General features: G+C 40.6%; 1 protein-coding gene across 3 annotated transcripts in view; it reads right to left on the reverse strand.

Annotated features, from left to right (window-relative positions):
• The window catches only part of LOC310810792 (receptor-type tyrosine-protein phosphatase delta), a 116,654-nt gene that overhangs the window by 27,541 nt on the left and 68,445 nt on the right, over positions 1-20,668 (reverse strand). The window contains exons 11-22 of one of the 3 annotated variants that reach the window (XM_083678643.1): positions 19,058-19,363; positions 17,973-18,166; positions 17,357-17,383; positions 14,414-14,531; positions 13,030-13,617; positions 12,486-12,586; positions 11,571-11,827; positions 10,453-10,546; positions 7,773-7,982; positions 6,370-6,530; positions 3,378-3,389; positions 345-457 (exon numbers count right to left, since the gene is read on the reverse strand). In XM_083678643.1, the coding sequence (XP_083534769.1) occupies positions 345-457; positions 3,378-3,389; positions 6,370-6,530; positions 7,773-7,982; positions 10,453-10,546; positions 11,571-11,827; positions 12,486-12,586; positions 13,030-13,617; positions 14,414-14,531; positions 17,357-17,383; positions 17,973-18,166; positions 19,058-19,363 (2,181 nt within the window). Of the gene's footprint in view, positions 1-344; positions 458-3,377; positions 3,393-6,369; positions 6,531-7,772; positions 7,983-10,452; positions 10,547-11,570; positions 11,828-12,485; positions 12,587-13,029; positions 13,618-14,413; positions 14,532-17,356; positions 17,384-17,972; positions 18,167-19,057; positions 19,364-20,668 lie in introns of all 3 variants that reach the window. The other 2 variants (XM_083678642.1, XM_083678644.1) reach the window with 2 other exon arrangements.

The raw sequence follows: 20,668 nt of genomic DNA on the forward strand, positions 1-20,668 counted from the left end.
ACCTGTCCCGCTATCACTGTGTACATTGACCTTCAACATGTTCTAATCATGGGAACTCCTTGAGAAGTGTTGGTTTAGCATTTAGGTGTTGACTTTTAAAGAGGCAATGTATGTGCAAGCATATGGTTGAAGGAAACCGACTCCCACATGCAATCGACCTCATTTATCAACTTGATTAATCAAAAGTACATTTTAACAACCTTCTTCATATTTGACTCAATTTCAGCACTTTCAAGTCATTGAGCCATCTCGTAGATGGAGAGTCAGCACAGTGTTGTGACTGAGACGTGATTTCACCATGGGTGCTATGGAAGCTATGAGTCTGAGTCAGAGGTCTTTCTTACCAGGTGTTTGGAAATTGAGGCGACGAAGCTCCACAGGGTCAGTGGGATTATGGGAGGGCATCTCCTTACTGTTGGGTAGACTTCCTTTCCTTCCTTCGGATTCTGCTCTTTTCCTGAGGAACAACACAACATTTAAAAAATGTTTTCCCTTTATTCATCCTTTCGAATACTTTTACTTGTTTCCATTATTTGCACTGCTGAAAATATGTTGTGGATTATACCTATTATTTTTCTAGAATTTCCCACTTATTATACCAGCATTTGTCCTATGACCAAACAGTTGATGGTTTCAAGTGAGTGTGAATAATAGTTTCAGTGATATTCATATATTCCTGTATACAAAGATTTGTGAGATTAATGATTCAACAGATTAACGGAGAAAAATAACAATTCCATAACATAATGATAAAATAAAATGTGGCATAATATATGATTTTATGAGTGTATAGATAAAAAGTTTATAAATAAAAAAACAACAAACATTTCATCAGATATATATAATCCACAGACACGGAATATGTAAAATCTCTCTACAAAGCAAAATTCTGTTGCATTGTGAGCTCCCATTCAGTGCAATCATTGCAAACAATTCTGTCCAAAGAATCAGTGTGATAGTGTTTGATCTATCTAACAAGAAGTGTAAAGAACACAAGGGTGAATATCTCTGCTACCAGTATCCTCTTAACATACAGTACAGTAATAAGCATCTGACAATTTGACTTTTGATCTCCAATCTCTCCTCAACAGGCAGAATAAAAGCACTGACCTTTTGCATTAAATGGAAAGCAATCAGGCTTGTTTAATAGTCATGGGGGTCAATAGTATAATGGTCAGGGACAGTAACAAATGACATGGGTCAAGTGAAGTTAGTGATGCTCTTTGAGGTCATCATTGCATGCATTTTGTTTTAAATACACAAAGGTATGAACATACAGGATGAGTCATGCAGATGAACTATCATAGACATGTGGCAGAGGTTACAGACAAAAAACAACACTGAAAATGATGGCAGTGGGTTTATCTAAACATCAATAAGACTATGTATCACATCATGGGGGCATTGTTAAGTGTCTCTTAGCGAAAGCCTGCGATTTAATATCCATCTATCGAAGCAAGGGCTTAACGGGGAATAGCACAGTGTTTATGAAATTGAAATCGTAATAAAAGAGAATTTTGAACAAAAACGCAATGAAATGCTTGGAGTAGATATGCAGAAAAGCTGGATAAATGCTGTTAAAGAGTTACAGTACCGGTACAAAGTGCTTTCCCGGCCAGTGAGTACATTTGGTTGTGATGTCATACTGTTGAAAAAATATATCTATTTGTGATATATTGGCATTGAATGTTCATGCCATCTAGCATTTGAACATTGAGGAGTAGGTAGGAGAAGGAGCAGTGCATGCAGGTCTTTCAGAGCACGTCTAGGCAAGCAAGTATGTCAAACTCCTCTCACAATCGGTGAGATATGATAATGTGTTAGATCAAAAAGTTTCAAATGTTAATTGAAAAGATAGATCGTCTTTGGGTTGTGGAACTTAACAAATATCTGATAAGTAATGTCTGGGGATTTTGAGACACTCAAACATTGGGTCAATTCATGTGTGATATACAGTGCCTTCGGAAAGTATTCAGACCCCTTCACTTTTTCCACATTATGTTGTGTTGTGTATATACTCAATATAAAATGGATTAAATTAAAATAATTTGCCATCAATCAACACACAATACCCCAGAAGTGAAAACAGGTTTTTAGAAATTTCAGTAAATTTATTAAAATTGAAATACAGAAATACCTCATGTACATAGGTATTCAGACCCTTTGCTATGACACTAAAATTAGCTAAAATGCAAAAATGTCATCAACAAATCACTCAATAAGTTGAATTGAGTCCATCTTAATGCAAGGATCATGTAATTTTGGAATTACTATCTTATTTGCATAGAAATCAATGACACACTGTGTGGATCAGGTCATTACAAACTGAGCAAATGGAGAGGAACAAAACTGCTCAGGAATGCGACCCTAAGGCCTGGGGAGACTTAAAAACTAAAAGTGCAAAGTTGAATGGTGGAGAGGAAAAAGCACAGTCGATGGGACAACATCATCTGTCACTCTACAAAATTGGTCTATAACCAAGTGGCCAAAAATAATCCCTTAATGGAAAATAATCTATATCATATCCATAATTGTGTTTGCAACAATGAATTCAAGTGATACAGCAAAGAAAGTGGCTGGAAATGTGTTTATTTGGTTTTATGACAAAGCATTAAGTTTGGTGCAAATCCAGCACATGCAATGCAGTTTCCGCACCATCTCTCATTGAAGAATAGTTGTAGCTGCATGAAGTTATGGGTATGTTTGTCACTGGCAGGGACTGCAGAGTTTGTCAGGATCAAGAGAAAATTATGAAATTTGCTTAGTTGGTAGTGACATCTTAATCTACACAGTGTGTAATTGATTGCTATGCAAATCAGAGACTGTATAAAAAGAAAGATATTAATTCCAAAATTACATGAACTATTATCCTTGCATTAAGGTGGACTGAGTTCAACTTATTGAGTGATTTGTTGATGACATTTTTGCATTTTAGCTAATTTTAAGTGTCATAGCAAAGGATCACAACAAAATGTGGAAAAAGTGAAGGGGTCTTAATACTTTCCGAAGGCACTGTACTTTAGGATTCACTGATATCTATAGATATCATAATATCTATATTATGTTGTATCAGGTGTAATCTAATATTCACATCTAACATGAACATCTAAGTTCAAGTAAAACATAAATCAAACATGTAGTTGTTTTCAAACATAAAATGAAAACACATTACATGGTGTAGGGTTGACAATATGTGAGACACAAAATGAAACCACACTCAAAAACTTAAAAGGTGAACTTTCAGGTTTGTTCAAATAGACGTTTTCAACACTTTCCTTAATCTCAACAACCAGGAGGTGGGCTATGTCAGCTACAGAGAAGAACAGGGTTGAGGTAGGGATCATGATTTTATCAACATCACTTCTACTTTCTCTTACCTGTCTGGTTTACTGCTCCATTCGTAAGCAAGAAAACAAAGCATGATAGAACGTTAGATGGCACGACTATGTGACCTGCCGTCATTAATGAATCTGTCAATGGCATAACGGCGAACTTGAAGTATAGAGCCCTATTTACACTGTAGTCTAATGCTCTATTTTCTGCGTAACAACTGTCTAACCAGAAAAGAGAGACAGTACCAATCACTTCTCAATTTTGGTGTGCAAGATTAGTGATGCTTCACCACTTACACCACACTCAATTATGCAGCCTTGGATTGTTGTGTTTCAAATACTATCATTTTATCCCAGGTGCATGTAGGATTGATATTTTGTATTATTTATTTCAAATTGTTTCAGATGATTGTTTCTCGTTCAAGCATTGAAGCTGTCTCCAACCAATCAAATTGAAGTGTCCCAAAAAACTACAATATCAGGGCAATAACGTTAAATATGTTGTATACTGTATACAAAACAACATGCTGCATTGGCAATTTTAATAATAATAATATAAAAAATACTAAATCATACAAGGTAATATGAGATGAAGAGGTATTGTCTATTGTAAGCAATTGTGACCAGAATATATTTTTTTATTTAACCTTTATTTGTCCAGGTTAGTCTTATTGAGATCAAATCTATTTTTCAAGAGAGACCTGGGGTCTAGTACACCAGGAACCTTGACTTTAATTTCAAATGTACATACAAATGTTGATGTATGGCCTATATCTGACCGGATAAAGAAGTGCAATGTGCTGTGACTGATTTATACATATATAGTTCATCAGCGATGCTGTGTTGCTATTATCTTGTCCTTTCCCAATGCTCCACAGTAACAAGACTGTTGTTTCCAACACAAGACACCATTCTATTCTATAAAAATGGATCTTGACAAGTGAAATATCTCCTGGTTATGCACCGGACACGTCCCGACATGCCGGTGACATTGACTTTGTAATTGTTGTGTAAATCTGCCGGGCACAAACAGAAACTGAGAAGGCCCCCATTGTTTTTGGGTCCTGCAGTTCACCTCTCCTCTCTAGTGCCACTGGCTGCCCATAGATCAACATGTAGCCCAAGGATAACCAAAATAGTCACATAAGATGATTGAAACTTAAAAACTAGGTGTAGGACTATCATAGCAATTATGAATTGGCTTTGATAACAGTGATAACTATACATAAATTCAGGACATTGCAAAATATGGGCATGAAACATGTCATGGATTCTATTGGAGGACATACCCGTTCTCTGAAAACTAAAGGTCTCTGAAGGAGATGAGGGAGACCCCCATACTATGGGACACACACTCTTGTGTATCTTTCGCTGAAGACCCCTATTCAATCATGCCTGGTACAGTCTGGTGACACTTGCAAGTGATAACCCCGCCTATCACCCATCCCAATAAAAGGATACGGCAAGCGCGCCATTCATCCAGTGAACCACTCTTCACAAGCTTAGCATGAGAGAGGGGTCTCTCTCATCTCCTTCAGAGAACCTGGGTTACATTTGTAACATTTAGTTCTCTTTCAGTCGACTTGGTTTGACTCCTCACTATGGGACCCTGCAAAATGCCCATTGCCTAGTCTGACCTAAAAACCTGTACGGATACAAGAATGTACCCCTTCTACATCACACAGTCTCCAAACCAGCGCTAATGACGGTATGTGCCACGGAGGGCGCAGTCACATCCACGCTGTAGAAGCTTTGAAACGTATAAGCCCAGTTGGCAGCAGCACATACCTCCGAAACAGAGATACCCTTGAACAGTGCCCAGGACTGCCAACCCGTGGGTGGAGTGTACCCGGATACCCTCAGGGGGCTGCAATCCCCTAGAATTGTAAGCTTAAAAAATGGCCCCCACAATCCAAAGGGAGAGGCACAAGGGAGAGGACCAAAAGATTGCAAGCTCACAGGCTAGCTACAGACCTGCTTGAGTTCAGAGAGTTAACAGGTGCTTACATGGTGAAAATCAACAAACTTGGCTTACCAACTTCTTCCTTGAATGTCGAGCTGAACCACAGGATTCCTGTAGATACAACTTAATGCCCTGCGAGAATCCTAGGATTCTTACAGCTAACTAAAATAATACAACTACAGTACCCTTTGGACAGCCAACAAGTTAAAAGTGGAAAGGATGAAATGGAGTGCTTGTGTCCCGTTATTGGGATGGGTGTTCGGCGGGGTTATCACTTGCAAGCGTCAATGGCCTGTACCAGGCATGATTGAATAATGGTCTTCAGCGAAAGGTACACAAGAGTAAGTGTCCCATTGTGAGGGGTTGAATCGAGTCGACTGAAAGAGAACCAGCCCAGCCTTCAAAGCCATTCTCTTAGAAAAGTTTGAATGGGCTCAGTACCACTTTTCAATACAGCTCCACGAGATACAGCTCCACGTGGCCCTAACATACCTGCAGTAGCAAGAAGGAAGAGTTAGAATAGAGAGCAGTGTGGCCTCATCAAGCACTAGGGCAACAAGGGGTCACCATTAATGTCTGCAGCTTGGCTCTCCCATTAGGGGAGCTGGGGAGGGAGGATTGGAACACCAGAGGAGGCCTGAGGGCACAGTTTTAAGGCTGCAAACGCATGCACTGACACGCAGCAGATACTGTGAGCGCTCCCCACCTACGCTTGACTGATGAGCGGTGACAGCAAACGGCTAGCTTCAGCTTCAGACAAAGAACTGTTTTGATTTGTTTGGTAAGTGTGTAGTACAGTGAGTGTGTGTGTGTGTGTGTGTATGTATGTATGTATGTATGTATGTATGTATGTATGTATGTATGTATGTGTGTGTGTGTGTGTGTGTGTGTTCGAGTGTGTGAAGCTAGCTGTTTCTCTTTGTGTGTGTGTGTGTGTGTGTTTTAGTCAGAGGCAGACAGTGTGAATGTTTTAGTGTGGTTGTCTGATAGATAATGAAAGTGTGTATGTGTGTGTGTGTGTGTGTGTGTGTGTGTGTGCGCGTGTGTACGTGTCACTCTTTCCCCTGTCCTTACCTCTTGTACAGGAGGATTGCGATGACGATGCAGATGATGAAGACAACAGCTAGGACAGGGCCCACCACCCAGATAAGTCCTTCCTCCTCGTCGATGATTGGCTGGGGGTCAACATCAGCTGACACAACAGGGTCGGAGTAAGGGCTGGTGGCGTACATGGTCTGGGAAGGGAAGGGAAGTTGTTTCTCATCACACTTTTTTTAATTCATTTTTTTATCACCAACCACACTTTATGTTGGATAACCTTTATGGAATGATCTGTGTTATTACCTTGTAATATGCTAGTCAGTGCATGCAGTTATCCCTTTTATGCTAACTTGTGTATCTTTACTTAGAAAACAGAATTATAAGTGGTATTAGTAGTGGCAAATACTATGTTATTGGCAAGCTTACAGAGGAAATAACTTTTGGCTTACTCCTATGCCCATCTGTAAGAAAACACACTTTTGGCCCCAGTTCCTGAGCCTTGCTTCAAGGTTTTAATTTATAACTTTCACTATAACTAAACTTAGCATGACATTCATAAAGACGTCATGGCGGCCTGCCCTGTTTGGAATGATTAGCCGATTCAGAGTTATTGTGTCTATGCAAAATGACAAATTCAAATTTCAAAACGATACGCCTCGTCGTAATATCTTTCATTTGGAGCCCTGATTGAGTTCCTCACATCATTCTGAGGGGAATGAGATAAAAGAGTGGGCTTTGGGGCTAAAAAGCCAATCTGTGCTGCAGTTGGAGATTTCCCCTCTTCCGTTGTTAATGCCGTCTTTTACCTGCAGCCAGGACTACTGGAGAGTCAGAGATCACATTAAAACCCCCCAGCTCATTAAATCCACCATTCTGCTGCGTTTATTCAGCTAATCATGGAGGTTTCTCGGTCTCTCGGTCCACACATGCACACACACACACACACACACACACACACACACACAGACACACACACACACACACACACACACACACACACACACACACACACACACACACACACACACACACACACACACACACACACACACACGTAGCTGGTGCAGTGGAGATAAGGCACGTAGGCCGCAATTAAAGAGGAGCACTGTTATCAAGGTATTCCTGCGATTGGTAGATGCCTCTGGGGGCATTCCCATACTGTAGCAGGGCTAGGCTCTCGTTGCAGCAGAGACAAGGCCTCAAACAGACTCAAAGTAACATCCGGCCGAGGGGCGAGACCCCTGCCAAGACTCAGTGGATTTGACTCTTTGACTGTTAACATGCAACTTCTAGCACAGGGCTAGAGCTCCCTCACAAGTAAATCACCAGAGGGTAGATAGCTTGGGTCTGAACTAAATTATTTTATGGTGACAGAGAGAGATAGAACTAGCAAAAGAGAAAAGAGAGGTTTCTAAGAATGCATACAGTATACTTACATTCTCAGACATCTCAAGGATGGCTAGCACAAAGAAAATGTATTCTTGGCCATTCTGAAGCTGCTTGTTTTCAAAGTCGCCATAGATCTTAGTGTCTCCCAGGGTGAACTCTGTTGGAAGTTCTTTGAAGTAGGCAGCAATGTAGGCTTTGGGCTCAGCTTGCCTCCGGAATCGAAGGCCTCGGCTTGTACGGTTAATCTCTTTGAGCAGCTAAAGTGAGAAGAGACAATGTAGACAGTCGATAAAAAAGCAGCACGCGCTTTTACGCACGCACACACACACACACACACACACACACACACACACACACACACACACACACACACACACTTAAAGAATAATAATAATAAATATATTAATAATAAATCTGTCTTATATCCCTCCTCATGCAAAGGCAGAAAAACATATCATGGAAATTATATGCATTATACATTTCATTTCAGATTGTCTGGTGTCTCCAAAATAAGAGTCTATTGAGCACTGCTTTAACATTCAAACAATTATTCAGGACTTCAGAGTGTTCTGTCACTTGCAGAAACCATCCACTACTATTCAGTATTGCTGAAGTATAGACAAGGATGTAAGCTTTTGGGAAAACAAGTTAATATTCTGAGTTTCATTTCAATTGTATTGAGTGAATTAAAAAATATGGCCTGTTCTGCTTTTTAAAAGCATCCAAATAAAGAGGAAAATAACTCAAAGCAAAACCCTTGACTGTAAAATTGGACAGATGCTTTTCTGTCAGCAATGAAATGTAGCTACTTTTGGCCACATTGACATGGCAAGGAGGACATGAATGTGTTAAAGCAAGACATGGAACTTGGCACAAGAAAGGCATGTGAACAGACTGAATTAACTTGTAGATAGATGAAACATACTTTAATCTCTTAATTTGGGGGTAAAAATATGATATTCCACAGATTACAATAATTTAAGAACATGGTACAGGACAGTTAATATCGTAGGCTTTAATTATAAATACCCTTCAGCATGCCACACAACGGGAGCACGAACATAGGTTTGGCTCCTCAATGAAAGAGCTGAGAGCCTCGACTGTATGTCCCCCTTAAGGTATCAATTAGACAACACAGTGTATTGCTTGCTCAGCTTGGGTTATTATCCACACACACACACACACACACACACACACACACACACACACACACACACACACACACACACACACACACACACACACACACACACCTCAAAGTTTCTCACGGCTCCCATTTTGTAATTGGCCAGAGCATTACGTAACTTACCGAACTAACCGAAGATGGTTAGTCCTCCAGGCAAGTGTGAAGTCATAACAGGAAGATGCAGCATCATCACATTAGCATCCAGCCAATCCCCCACCACCACCCTACCGCTCCTTCTCCATGTCTCTTGCATTTTTTATATTGACAGATTAACAACACCGGGGAACCTGATCAGAATGTGAATTGGGTCATGCTCTTACAATGGGAGTGTGATTGTTCTCACACTGTATAGACAAAACCAACCATGGGGAAAGTTGGGTCACTAGTGTGAGGCGTAATGTTTTGAGGCTCTCTTCTTGAATGCAACTGTTTTACATAAAACATACTCCAATGATCTAATTTGGCAAGGTAATGCTGATTCTTTCATATCTACATTCATTTAGACTGACATTTGAAGGAGTGATGGAATGCTGTATAATTGTCTGAAGCTTCCATCTCCTATTGATCCATGTCTGCTTGATTTATGTGGGCTTAAACTTCACAAAAGTGCACATCATATCAGTGTGTGAAGCTGGCTACTCATCAGGCGTCTAACGTCATATCTCTCAAGTGTGTATGCTTGCTTTGGCTCAGGGACTGGTGGTGCTGCTCGATAATGTCTTCAATCATCCCTCCTGTCAACACTGCTAAATCCAGCCGCCCTTGGGAAAAGGTGAGTACCTATATTGACAAATAAATAAATTCTGACTTTGGGTGATCGGCCAATGCGCTAGACATGACCCTGTGGACACTGTCAAAATATCTATAGGCAATGAGACACCATGAGGTGACTGCATTATTTTCAGAGCCAACGTGGTGATGCTCATATCTGTATATGTAAAACTAACATATTGCAGTTTCTACACTGTCAATGGCAAACATTTGATTTAAGTGACTGACGCATTACAAAGAGCATTGGGATCACTAATCATTACACAAGCATTCTCCGCTGATGTATCTGAGCACATATACAGTGCATGAAAGCTTCTGAAATATCTAGACTATCCAAACATAAAAGTTGTCAAGTACTGTGCATAACCAATGGCCTAGATTTCCTTTGAATAAGGAGAGACACAGTCTGATGCAGCACTTCAGGTAATTACCACTGAGAGAGAGAGGGGGTGGGTATGGGGGTTGAGTTTCGTCATTTCGATGACTACTCCATGTTCTCCTCATTTCCATATGAATAATGCTCTCATTGGCTATTTGCGTCAATCGACAATGCCATCTCCTGGTTCCCCTACCCCCATCTTCTCCGATCAACAGCATATCGACAGGGTTCTCAACATTATTTTTAGCAGACTTGAAAAAGAGAGATCTATACAGCACCTACCAGTCCTGGTCAATACATTGAGGTGAGCTGGAATTCCCATACAATAATTGAAAAGAACCATTTATTTTCAATTATTTAATTACATCCTAAGCCACTCTTTGGTACCTACCTCCTCCAAGTTCATCTCATCCGGATTGTCCCAAGGTTTGAGAAACTTGCCCGTTCGCTGCTTCTTCAAAGGCACCACCACAATGTAATATCCCCTGGGAACAGAAGGAACAACAATGACATGCTATTCAAAGTCAAAGGTCATTGTCAGTTCTTCCCACATTACGTATGATACAGAAGTTTACTTTGAAGGTCATATGCTGTAGACAAAACAAACAAACCAACATCAAAGCATTAAGAACTTCAGCAATGGCGTCTCCCAAGGGAAGAACCCAGACAAATACTGAGGAGCATAATTCTAATCCTGAAGGTACAACAGGGTATCAAGCAAGGGGAGAACAGAAAAATGGACACACGATCATACAATTAGCGAGCTAAGCTATCTGTTATCATTCCATTAGAGTAATTTTCTTCATGTTTGGCTTTTAATTGAAGCATGATCAGAGAACTCGGCTGTACTGTCACACCTCGCTGAGGACCCCGTGGGCTAATTAGAACCCCTCCATGAGAGAGAGCTGGAATTAGAGGGATTTTCATCCCTCCGTTGGGGTGGCAAGGGAGATACTATAATGGTCTCTGCCAGAGTTTTTGGGGCATCCTGGCTGGGCATGGCGCTAGCAAGCGTTAGCCAGGAAGGCAGTGTGACAGGCTAATGGGAAGCTAATTAGCTTAAGCCCTGGCATGGGGGAGAGTGGGCAGAGCGTGTCCAGCAAGATCAAAACCTGAGATGGGTTTGAAGCGCCATCGGATATGTGCACTGGCCTTTTGACAACCCAGAGCTTTGTTGGATGGCTAGAAGAGACATTACAATGCTTAGTACTATGGAGTGGGCTAAATTGGATAGGAGAATTCACAATCTCAACCTCTGTGTTGATTAATAAAGGAACAGGGATAATACAAGGTAATACTATACATATGATGTAATTGTAAAGCAGGCAATGATATATTCACTACAATTTGATCCTGACACTGAGCATTAGGACAAACAACTATGAGTTAACATTAAGAAATCTGGTTTGTTTAGTCAAAATATACTTAAATCACTTTTTAGTCTAGGATTACCAACCCTACAAGTACAAGTTGGCAATTACTGTAGCAATAGATATCCCAGACACTCACCTAACTTTCTCAGAGGTCTGCACTGATGGCAGCTCCACAGTTACCATGCCATCAGAGTTGGTCTTGCCAATCAGGGAGGGTTTGGAGTGTAGGATGTCAGGAGCAGTCATGGTTGAGACACGGTGTTGGAGACCGCCAGCGCTGTTCCCACGGTTGGTCAAGAGGAAGGAGTACTGTGTCTCAGGCTGAAGACCCGTGATCAGCTTCTGTGTGAGCTTCCCATCCACCTCCACACTCTGGCCATTATCGTAGAGGATCTGTATCAATGGAGACAGGGTTGTAAATATGGGGTACAATCACTCATCTGATATAGATCCTGCAGTCAACTTATTTGTTGACACCTTTTGTGTAAAGAAAATCTAAGTAAAAGCTAAATAACTCTTCACTCACACAGTACGTGAAAAAGGAGGTTGGGAGATCCGGAGGGGGGGAGCTGGAACATTTAGCATTCCTCTAACACCTGAAACATCTTTTTCCTGCAATCTAGAGCCACTATTCTTATGGCTAATTGTACTGTATGTCTAAAATATTCTGCATAGGTTATCTAAGCATACCAATTTAGGTATTCAATGGTTATTTATAATTAATGATATGCATTGGTAATTTAAGAACAGCCTTATGAGTTTAACTGTCCTACTGGTATAACTTATAAAATCATAACCCCACAAATAAAACTGTTTTAGTCAATTGCATGACCAGTCCAGAGTGTCCCCTCCACAAAATATCGCTGAAAGATATTTTTTCTAAATAATTATGATGAAACGTAGGGCATTAACATGGAAAATGTAAAACAAGACGAATCTGAGGGGGCCCTTGTGCCCCCTATGGACATGACACCTCTTCATCTTAAGATGGTGCATGTGGATATAATCATTCAACAATTCAACTTCAAGAATAAAACAAAAATCGAATTACTGTGAAGGGCTGGGCTGGGTTGTAGTTGTCTGGGATCTCCCAAGTGAGCAGCACAGATGTCTTCATGGCAGCTTTGACATGAAAGTTTTTTGCAAACACTGCTAAAAGAAAGGGGGAGCAGATGATTTAGACACAAAAACCAACGTCCCCACTCAAAGGCTTCTGGATCCACAGAGCTCTTACCTGCTGAATGTTTCCCTCTAAAAACAGCCTGAAGCCAGCACTAGTGGTCTTATTGGGTTATAATATTCCCGTCTTACCTTATTAATTACAGCAGCTCTTTTATCTAGGGGCTCACTTTTGCTTGGCTGACAACACAACAGGAGACACATATACTTACTACACCTTTCATAATTGTTTTTTTGGTGTTAGCGTCGGGAGGCTATGTACATAGAGACACATGCTCTTTATACAAATCCTGAGACCAATCCCATTCTCTTTATTCTTCTGCCACTGAGGTCTGTTGAGGTGGTCGCTGTTGGTGGTGGTGGATTGTGGGGTGAAGTTGGGTTGAGGGGCTAAGGGGTTTGGGGAGGGGTCCTACCTTGATCCAAAGGCTGTGTCCTGAACTGGACACTGGGGCTATAGGGGCCTGAGCCCTTGCTGGTGAAGGCGCACATTTTGATATCGTAAGTGGTGTCCGCTTTAAGGCTGTCCAAGGTGACGGTGGACTCTGGGGCTGTGATGAACAGTTCTGAGGGACTGCGAGGGCTGTTGATGTCCTTGTACTGAAGAGCGTACTTCACTATAAGGCCGTTGCGCTCCGCAAGCAACAAGGGCTTCCAGCTAACTTGAATGGTTGTCGTGGTGGCACTATCAGCCTCAATGCTTTGTGGGTAGCCACTAGGGGCGTCCTCTGGGGTATTAATCTCTTTGACTGTCTCCTCGCCGAAGCCCACCTTGTTGCGGGCAGAAAGGCGAAAGGTGTAAGACGCCCCCTTATGAATTTCTTTGGTGGTGTAGTGGTTATCACGCTCTGGGAATTCGATGACAGTCAGAGGGTCCACGTCTTTACGACCAAAGCGGAGGCGGTAGCCCTGCAGGGGCCCGTAGGTTAACGTCGGGGGGTGCCATTGGAGGAGGGCTGTGCCCATGTTGGTGGTGCTGACCATGAGTCGGGGTTTTTCAGGTACTAAGAGAATAGCACCGACAAAATAATACATTAATTACATATCCAATGCAAAGAAACAATTCACACTTTTATTGCAACATCTCTATCCGAAATACAACATTGCATGGGAACCCAGAACATAATGCACATAGCACCAACAGTTTTATTGCTTGTCACACTTTCATTACACCCCAGAGTTAAATGTAACCCAACCAAGAGAGTACAATAGGTATCTTACACACTCTTTGCCTAAATGCTAATTCTGTTTGCTTTTTCTATATTAAAACTAACATGGCATACTTTTCAAACCTTCACTGAGAGCTAACCTCCCTCCCTCCATCTCTCACTTGCTGTCTATATCTCTACGCCTGCAGGCAGGTGCAGCATAAAAGGCTTTACAGACGGATTAGACGACAACGCAATTATATGTCACACAACCAGAGAAGTATTTCTAAATTGCCATTTGGATTGTGTCGTGCAGCTCTCTCAAAGGAAACCAATAAGAGTAGAATAGACCATTGGTTGCCTTTAAGTCAGAAGTCTTTCTTTCCGTTTTCCCCCTCCTCATTTCCTTAACCCCTGTGAGCATTCCAATGTCAACGCAGTGGGTGAGCTGAATTATAATTGTTGTCATAATTGAGGTGGTAATTAGCCACATTCACACTTTAATAGCCGTGGGGGGGAAGGTTCGCTTAGCTTTTTTTTTTCACTAGGTACAATTTCACAGCTTTCTACACCAGAAATACATTTTTAGATGATCACAGGGTACATTAGCAGAGAGGCATGGAAGATTTGTCAGCGGTGACAGTTATTTTACCTGCGCCAGTGGTGGTGATCAGCTTTGGCTTGCTGCGAGCCCCATCTCCTTTTGTTGTGTAGGCTGCCACAGCAACCGAATATGTGGTCTCAGCCTGCAGTTCTGTGATGACCATTTCCTGTGGAGAATTAGAAATGTCTTTATTTCACTTGTAATTTGCAGTTTATAGGTCACTTTGGAGGAGTGGGTGAGGGTGGAGTGCTATTCGTTACATACAAAGGACAAAAATGACACATTTCCCAGCATGCATTTAGTACAACAATCATTTATCAGGTGACGATCAAATGGCAATGAACTTCGGTTAATTATATTGATTATATTGAGTATTGGATATCACATTTTCATGCTATTAGCATTTTTAAAACGATTGCCCAGTTCCCCAACCATCCATGCCCCATGCATACACTCTGGACTGGTGGATCTAAGTCAGCAGGCCGTAGGCCCAGGCGTGCATTGCTGTCGAGAGATTTTTTAACCTGCGATACCATGTGGCCATACAGGGCACAGCAGTGGCTGCTGCCAAAGCATGTTAAACTTTGTATTCCATCTGGCCAAATAAGATTGTTTTATACTGCGAATTCGGTTTATATTATTCCCTGCTATTACATGTATTATTTTCCCTGGGACCTTTTTTGTTGCCACTAGTGACATAGGTCCCAAGCATACACACACATCCAAGGCATGTGCATCGGTAAGTATATGAAGCCAATGCAGGTCTGAAAAAACAGCTCTATTTTAGTAACAGACTGTAAAATGACAGTGCCCATAAATAGCATTTCCTGAGTTTGCTGCACAGTGTAGATATGGTGCAGTTCTACTGGTCAGTGAAGAAAAGACTTACTCAACAAATAACTAGGTTGTGTTATGCATTTCTTGGTAAGACTTTTACAGTATGTTGCCCCTGTGTAGTAATGCTGTAACTTTAATTACAACATTGGGTATCACTTTACATTAAAGCCTCTTTTGTAGGGTTTATAAATGGTTTATAATTAGTTAATAAATCACATACAACAAGTTATTATTCAATTATAAACCATTTACAAACAATTACAACTCATTAGTATAGATGGTTTGATATTCACTTGGTGCTTGCCAAATAGGGAGCTTGCAGTCAGGAGCCAGTTATTAATGCTTTATAAATGCTTCAAAAACTCACACTGATGTGAAATCATGCAACATTTTTTGCAATGGTTGCACAGTGGTTCCACAGTTGGGAAATTGTATTTGCTACTTTTTCACCAGGTGTAATTATGGGTGTAATTACTCTGAATTAATGTGCTCGAGCTAGCTATGCCTCTATTCTACAATTACCATCATGACGACCCTTATCAGATATGGTAGAAACTGAGAACTGTAGCGAATTGTAGCTTTACTGTAGCTTTACTGTATTGTAAACTGTGTTACAATTTACATTAAGCTGACATTTCTTCAGTTACAAATGTTGCTTACTCATTACTAAATGGTCAGAGGTTACATCACGGGCCGCAAGCTACCAACCATACAGGACCTCTACTCTGAGAGATGCAGGAGGAAGGGTGGGAAGATCATCAGGGGCCCAAGCCACCCCAACCACGCCCTGTTCTCTCTATTACCTTCTGGAAAAAGGTACCGGAGCATCCAGACCCAGTCCAACAGGCTTCAGAACAGTGTCTACCCACAGGCCATAAGACTGCACTACCTCAACCCCCCTCTCCCTCCCCTTGATCAGAAGACATCTTACATTACTGCACATTATTACAACTGACATTATTGCAAATTATTGCACTACTACTACTGTCACTTTTTGTACTACTATATTACATTGTATTGTTGACTTGTTGATTGTTGTTGACTGTTATTGTTGAGTGGGGAGCATGATCCCAAAGCATTTTGCTATGTCAATTACAGCTGTATGCGATGTACATGACAAATACAATTTGACTTGATTTGATTTGATTACGGGGTTAGAAAAGTACTCACGTGACTTAATTATCAATGTGGTCTACTCATTGATTAACACAAACCAGGTCAGAGCACTAACCACACATCGGTGAACAGAGAGAAGGGGTAAGTAGTGGATAGATATATAAACAAACACAATCTGGGAACCTGCACATGGACATGTTTAAATGAGGAACGTGCTGACAACAACATCAGGATTTCAAGTATGGGCCATGGGGCAAAAAAACCCATAGTGCCAGCTGTAATGTACTTTGGGAGATCCTTGCATTGTACTGTATGTTGAATTGGTTTAGTGCCAATGCCAGAGGAATCATCTCCACAATTCAGGAAATAACTTGCCCAACTGTGCAACCACTGTGCAACCACTGCAAGTAATGTTGTAAGATTTTACATCAGGGTTAATTTTCTAAGCATTTATAAGTGCATTTGGAATACATTAACAACTGACTCCTGGTTGCAAGCTCCCCAAGTAAATATCGAACAATCTAAAGTAATTAGTTACAGTATAACTGTTTGTAAATGGTTTATATTGATTATACTTATTATAAACCATTTATAAACCATTTACAAAGGGGACCTTAATGTACAGTAAAGTGTTACCCAACATGGTATCTATATCTATCTATATCTATATATGTTGTATTTTAAATGTTTAAGGAGCTGAACAGGCCTTATTCCACTTAACAGTAATAACACAAACTGCACAACTCCATTACTATGCAATTAGTAATGTCCTGTGGGCAAGTTAATGTAGAGCGTGACCAAGTCCTCTATGATGTTACAACAGTCTGTTTGTTGCAATCAACACTGCAATTGCTTATCATATTGTCTTTGTTAGTTAAGCCATTCCCTGTGTATTTTGAAGAGTAAACAGGTGTTGGGAGGTTCATAATGGTCAAAGTAAGGCAAGAACATGAACAGACAATGTGGAGGAGATACAGGCCATGCAGGGGATTGAAAGGAACATTTAATCAGCACTTTATCGGATCTGTCTCTACTCACATGTTCAGTTGAATCATCATATTCCCACTGATTAAGATGAGAGGTTGTAACAAAGAGAGAACAAAACAAAGGCTAAGTACAGACACCAATATCTAGAGAGAAAGAGAGCTAGAGGGAGAGAGGAACACACTAACACTGTCTGATGATTTTACCTATAAGACATTAAATTCATCCATTTAATAATGTGCTTTACGATATATTAGTATACAAACCTGTGATTCCTTGCACCTGATCAAAATTAAGCCCCCCAAAATGTCTGTAATAACCTTCACCAGATACTAAGAATAAAGAGGGTTGTGTCACACCTTTTCCTACACCTGTGAGCTTGGGACACCGGTGTTTGCCAATCTAATCATGTAGACATAATGTGTAATAAGGGATTTCAATGATTATGAGAACTCATTAGAGTCATTTGTTTTTACTGTATTATATATGAATACATTTGCATTGAGTAAAAACACATGGGATTTTATCATCACAACTAAAATGTATTATTAGTAGATCCCTGTATTTGTACTCTGGCAGGAGTGACTCCTATCCTCCGCTGTCCTTGTATCAAATAATTTCCCAAGGTTAGAGAGTGTGTGAGATGAGGCGCAGGCGGAGGGTGCTTTACCTGCGCGTCATCGATCAAGATGTCCTTGATGACTGGCTGTCCCATGGGCTCCCCATTAACCATCCTGACATAGTGCACCTGGTACCCTCGGATCTGCCCGTGCTGCTTGGTGGGCATCGGTGAGCGCCAGATCACTTTAATTGACGTGGAGTTGACAGCCTCCACCTCGACTTTACGAGGCGGGCCACTGGGAACTGGAGGAACACCATGGGATAAAAGAAAAAAGGTCAAGATTATAGAGGACCCCATCTCCCTCTTTTTTCCTGGCCAACTCCAAAGATCAAAATTCTGGGGTGAAAAAATCTACAAAAGGGGAGCATACTGCAACAAGCACTGGATGACATCAATATTTCAACAATGGCAAGGAAAAAGAAAAAACAACCCCAAAAACAGGTCTGACACTGACCTAATCTTGAAACATTAAAAATGGGAATAGTGGATTAAAAACATGGAATAAAAATGCATTTGTTAAAATAGAAAAGAGCCAAATGGGATGCTTCAAAAGGTTGAAGCACCCATGCAAGAATTTGGCTATGGAGCATTGAGGAAAAAAAATGAGGAAAAATTAAATATAATTTGACAAAAAATGTTGTCACTGGCCTAAAAATAATCCTTCCAATTTGTGCCCTTCCCACTGTCCATAATTTGACATTCAGTCAAATTTCTAAAAACAAAAAAAGAACTAAAAGTTTGATCCTATAAAAAGTAATTAAAAAGACAGTTGGGGAAGGAAGTCAACGGCCTGAAGTACTTCAATGCAGGACAAAAATACCATACCATATGTTGAAATTGAGGTATTTAGTAAGATATTGACAAAAAGGTCATGAGGTGTTAAAAATAAAAAATATAGTCACAGTCTGCTTGGTAAAAAAAGGTTGCATAGGAGTGGTTTCGAGTAAGTACAATTTGACTCAAAATGAGTTAAAAGTGCTGCCAGCGTTTTTATAAGCAGGAGTAGGAAGCAGCAGGGAAATATAGGTTCAAAGGATTGTAGATGTAGGACAATGCTGTTAGACAGTATCTGCAGGGGGATGTTAGAGGGTGGACTGTTTTTGCAACAAGGGAAGTGGTTTTCGAAAACATACCATCCTCCTCAGTGCGGATGAGTTGTGGTAAACTTTCAGGTCCTGCTCCAATATCCGTGTGAGCACTGACTGTCACTTGGTATTCCGCCCATTTTTCCAAATTTTCCAAGAGGTACTGGGAGCTTTCAGGAGGAATGTTGGATATTTGAAGGGTGGTGGTGTCCTCCCCTTCAGTTGCAGTATACTGGATGGTGTACTTGGTTATGATCCCATTTTGTAACTCCATCGGGGGTGGCCGCCAACTTACCAGAATATTGGTGGAGCTGGGGCTAGAGCACTTGACATCCTGAGGTGGAGCTGAGGGCTCTGATCGGAGGATTGGGTTGGAGGAGGAGTAGGGTTTTGTTGGATTGGAATGTTCATTTCAGTTGGGTTTTGTTTTGTTTTATTTGTTTCAAGGAGAGGTTCACATATAGGTTGATGTTTTTTTTTTGGTTGGGGTGATGGTGGTGGAAACAAACAAACAATAAAGAAAAGGAGAAGGGAAAATAATAAGTGACAAAATGAGGACAAAGCACAAGGACATAAACGATGTTTGCAAAACAATGGTATGAAAAGTCAATTAAGTATCACAAATCAAGATGAGACAAAAGGCAAAGACCAACACTTTCTCAAAGGAGGTCAACAGAATAATTAATTCACACACATTGAGGATGTATGGATGGGGTTGTTGTGATTATAATAGGACGCCACAATATGTAACCTACCTTCATAAACAAAATAAATATCCTGTCTATTTCTCACATGACTGCTCAGATAAAGGCCACTATTACATAAAATCCAAATGAAAAAGCTACCAAATATTATACATTTGGCAAGCAGTTACCACCAATCCAAAAACATAAAGGTTGATGCTTCAACTCTAGCAAAGTAGAAAATGTTGTATTGGTCACCAACCTTTCCGAAGCCTGTTGGTTTGTGGTAAAAGCCTGATTGTACAACAGAGAACTTCCCAAGGAGACATGACTGACGTATTTAAGTATCAATACATTAGCATGCAAACAATTCTTCTTGGTATGTCGATCTTTATTTACCTCCCAACATCTGGGCAGAATTTGAACTTTTGAACTTTGATACCTACCTGCTCTCTGCCTTTGACTTACACAGATCTCAGGTTTATTTCATGTCCAAACAAGAACAATGTCCAAACAAGAAATAACAAACATTGTTTTCAAGAACAATGCGGCTTCAATTTCAATAGAAGGTTCTTTTTTAAATAGTCTGTATCTGACATACATATATCTTTCAATTATGTACCCTGATAAATTAGTCAAATTCCAGTTTGATAAACCTGAGGTCTGTTGTGTGGGAATTTCCCTATCTTCAGAGAATACTTGCTATTGAGCTTTCTACGATATCTTCATTCTAACCAATTGTGTGCTTCATGTTTGGTTCAGGGGGTTCACATCACTGCAACCCACTCTGACCTCCACATAAAAAGGTTTGTAGCTTTTTTATTTCCGTAGAAAGCTCATTCTCAATATGTAAATACCCATTGTGGCTGACGTGCAATGTCAAGAGACAAGGCATCCAATAGTTGGCCAACATGCCCTCACGGTAATCAAAGGAGAGACAGTCGGATAAAGTGTATATAGAAATTCAAATGAATAA

This window comes from Argentina silus (genome assembly GCF_951799395.1).
Source record: "Argentina silus genome assembly, chromosome: 1".
Taxonomy (NCBI): domain Eukaryota; kingdom Metazoa; phylum Chordata; class Actinopteri; order Argentiniformes; family Argentinidae; genus Argentina; species Argentina silus.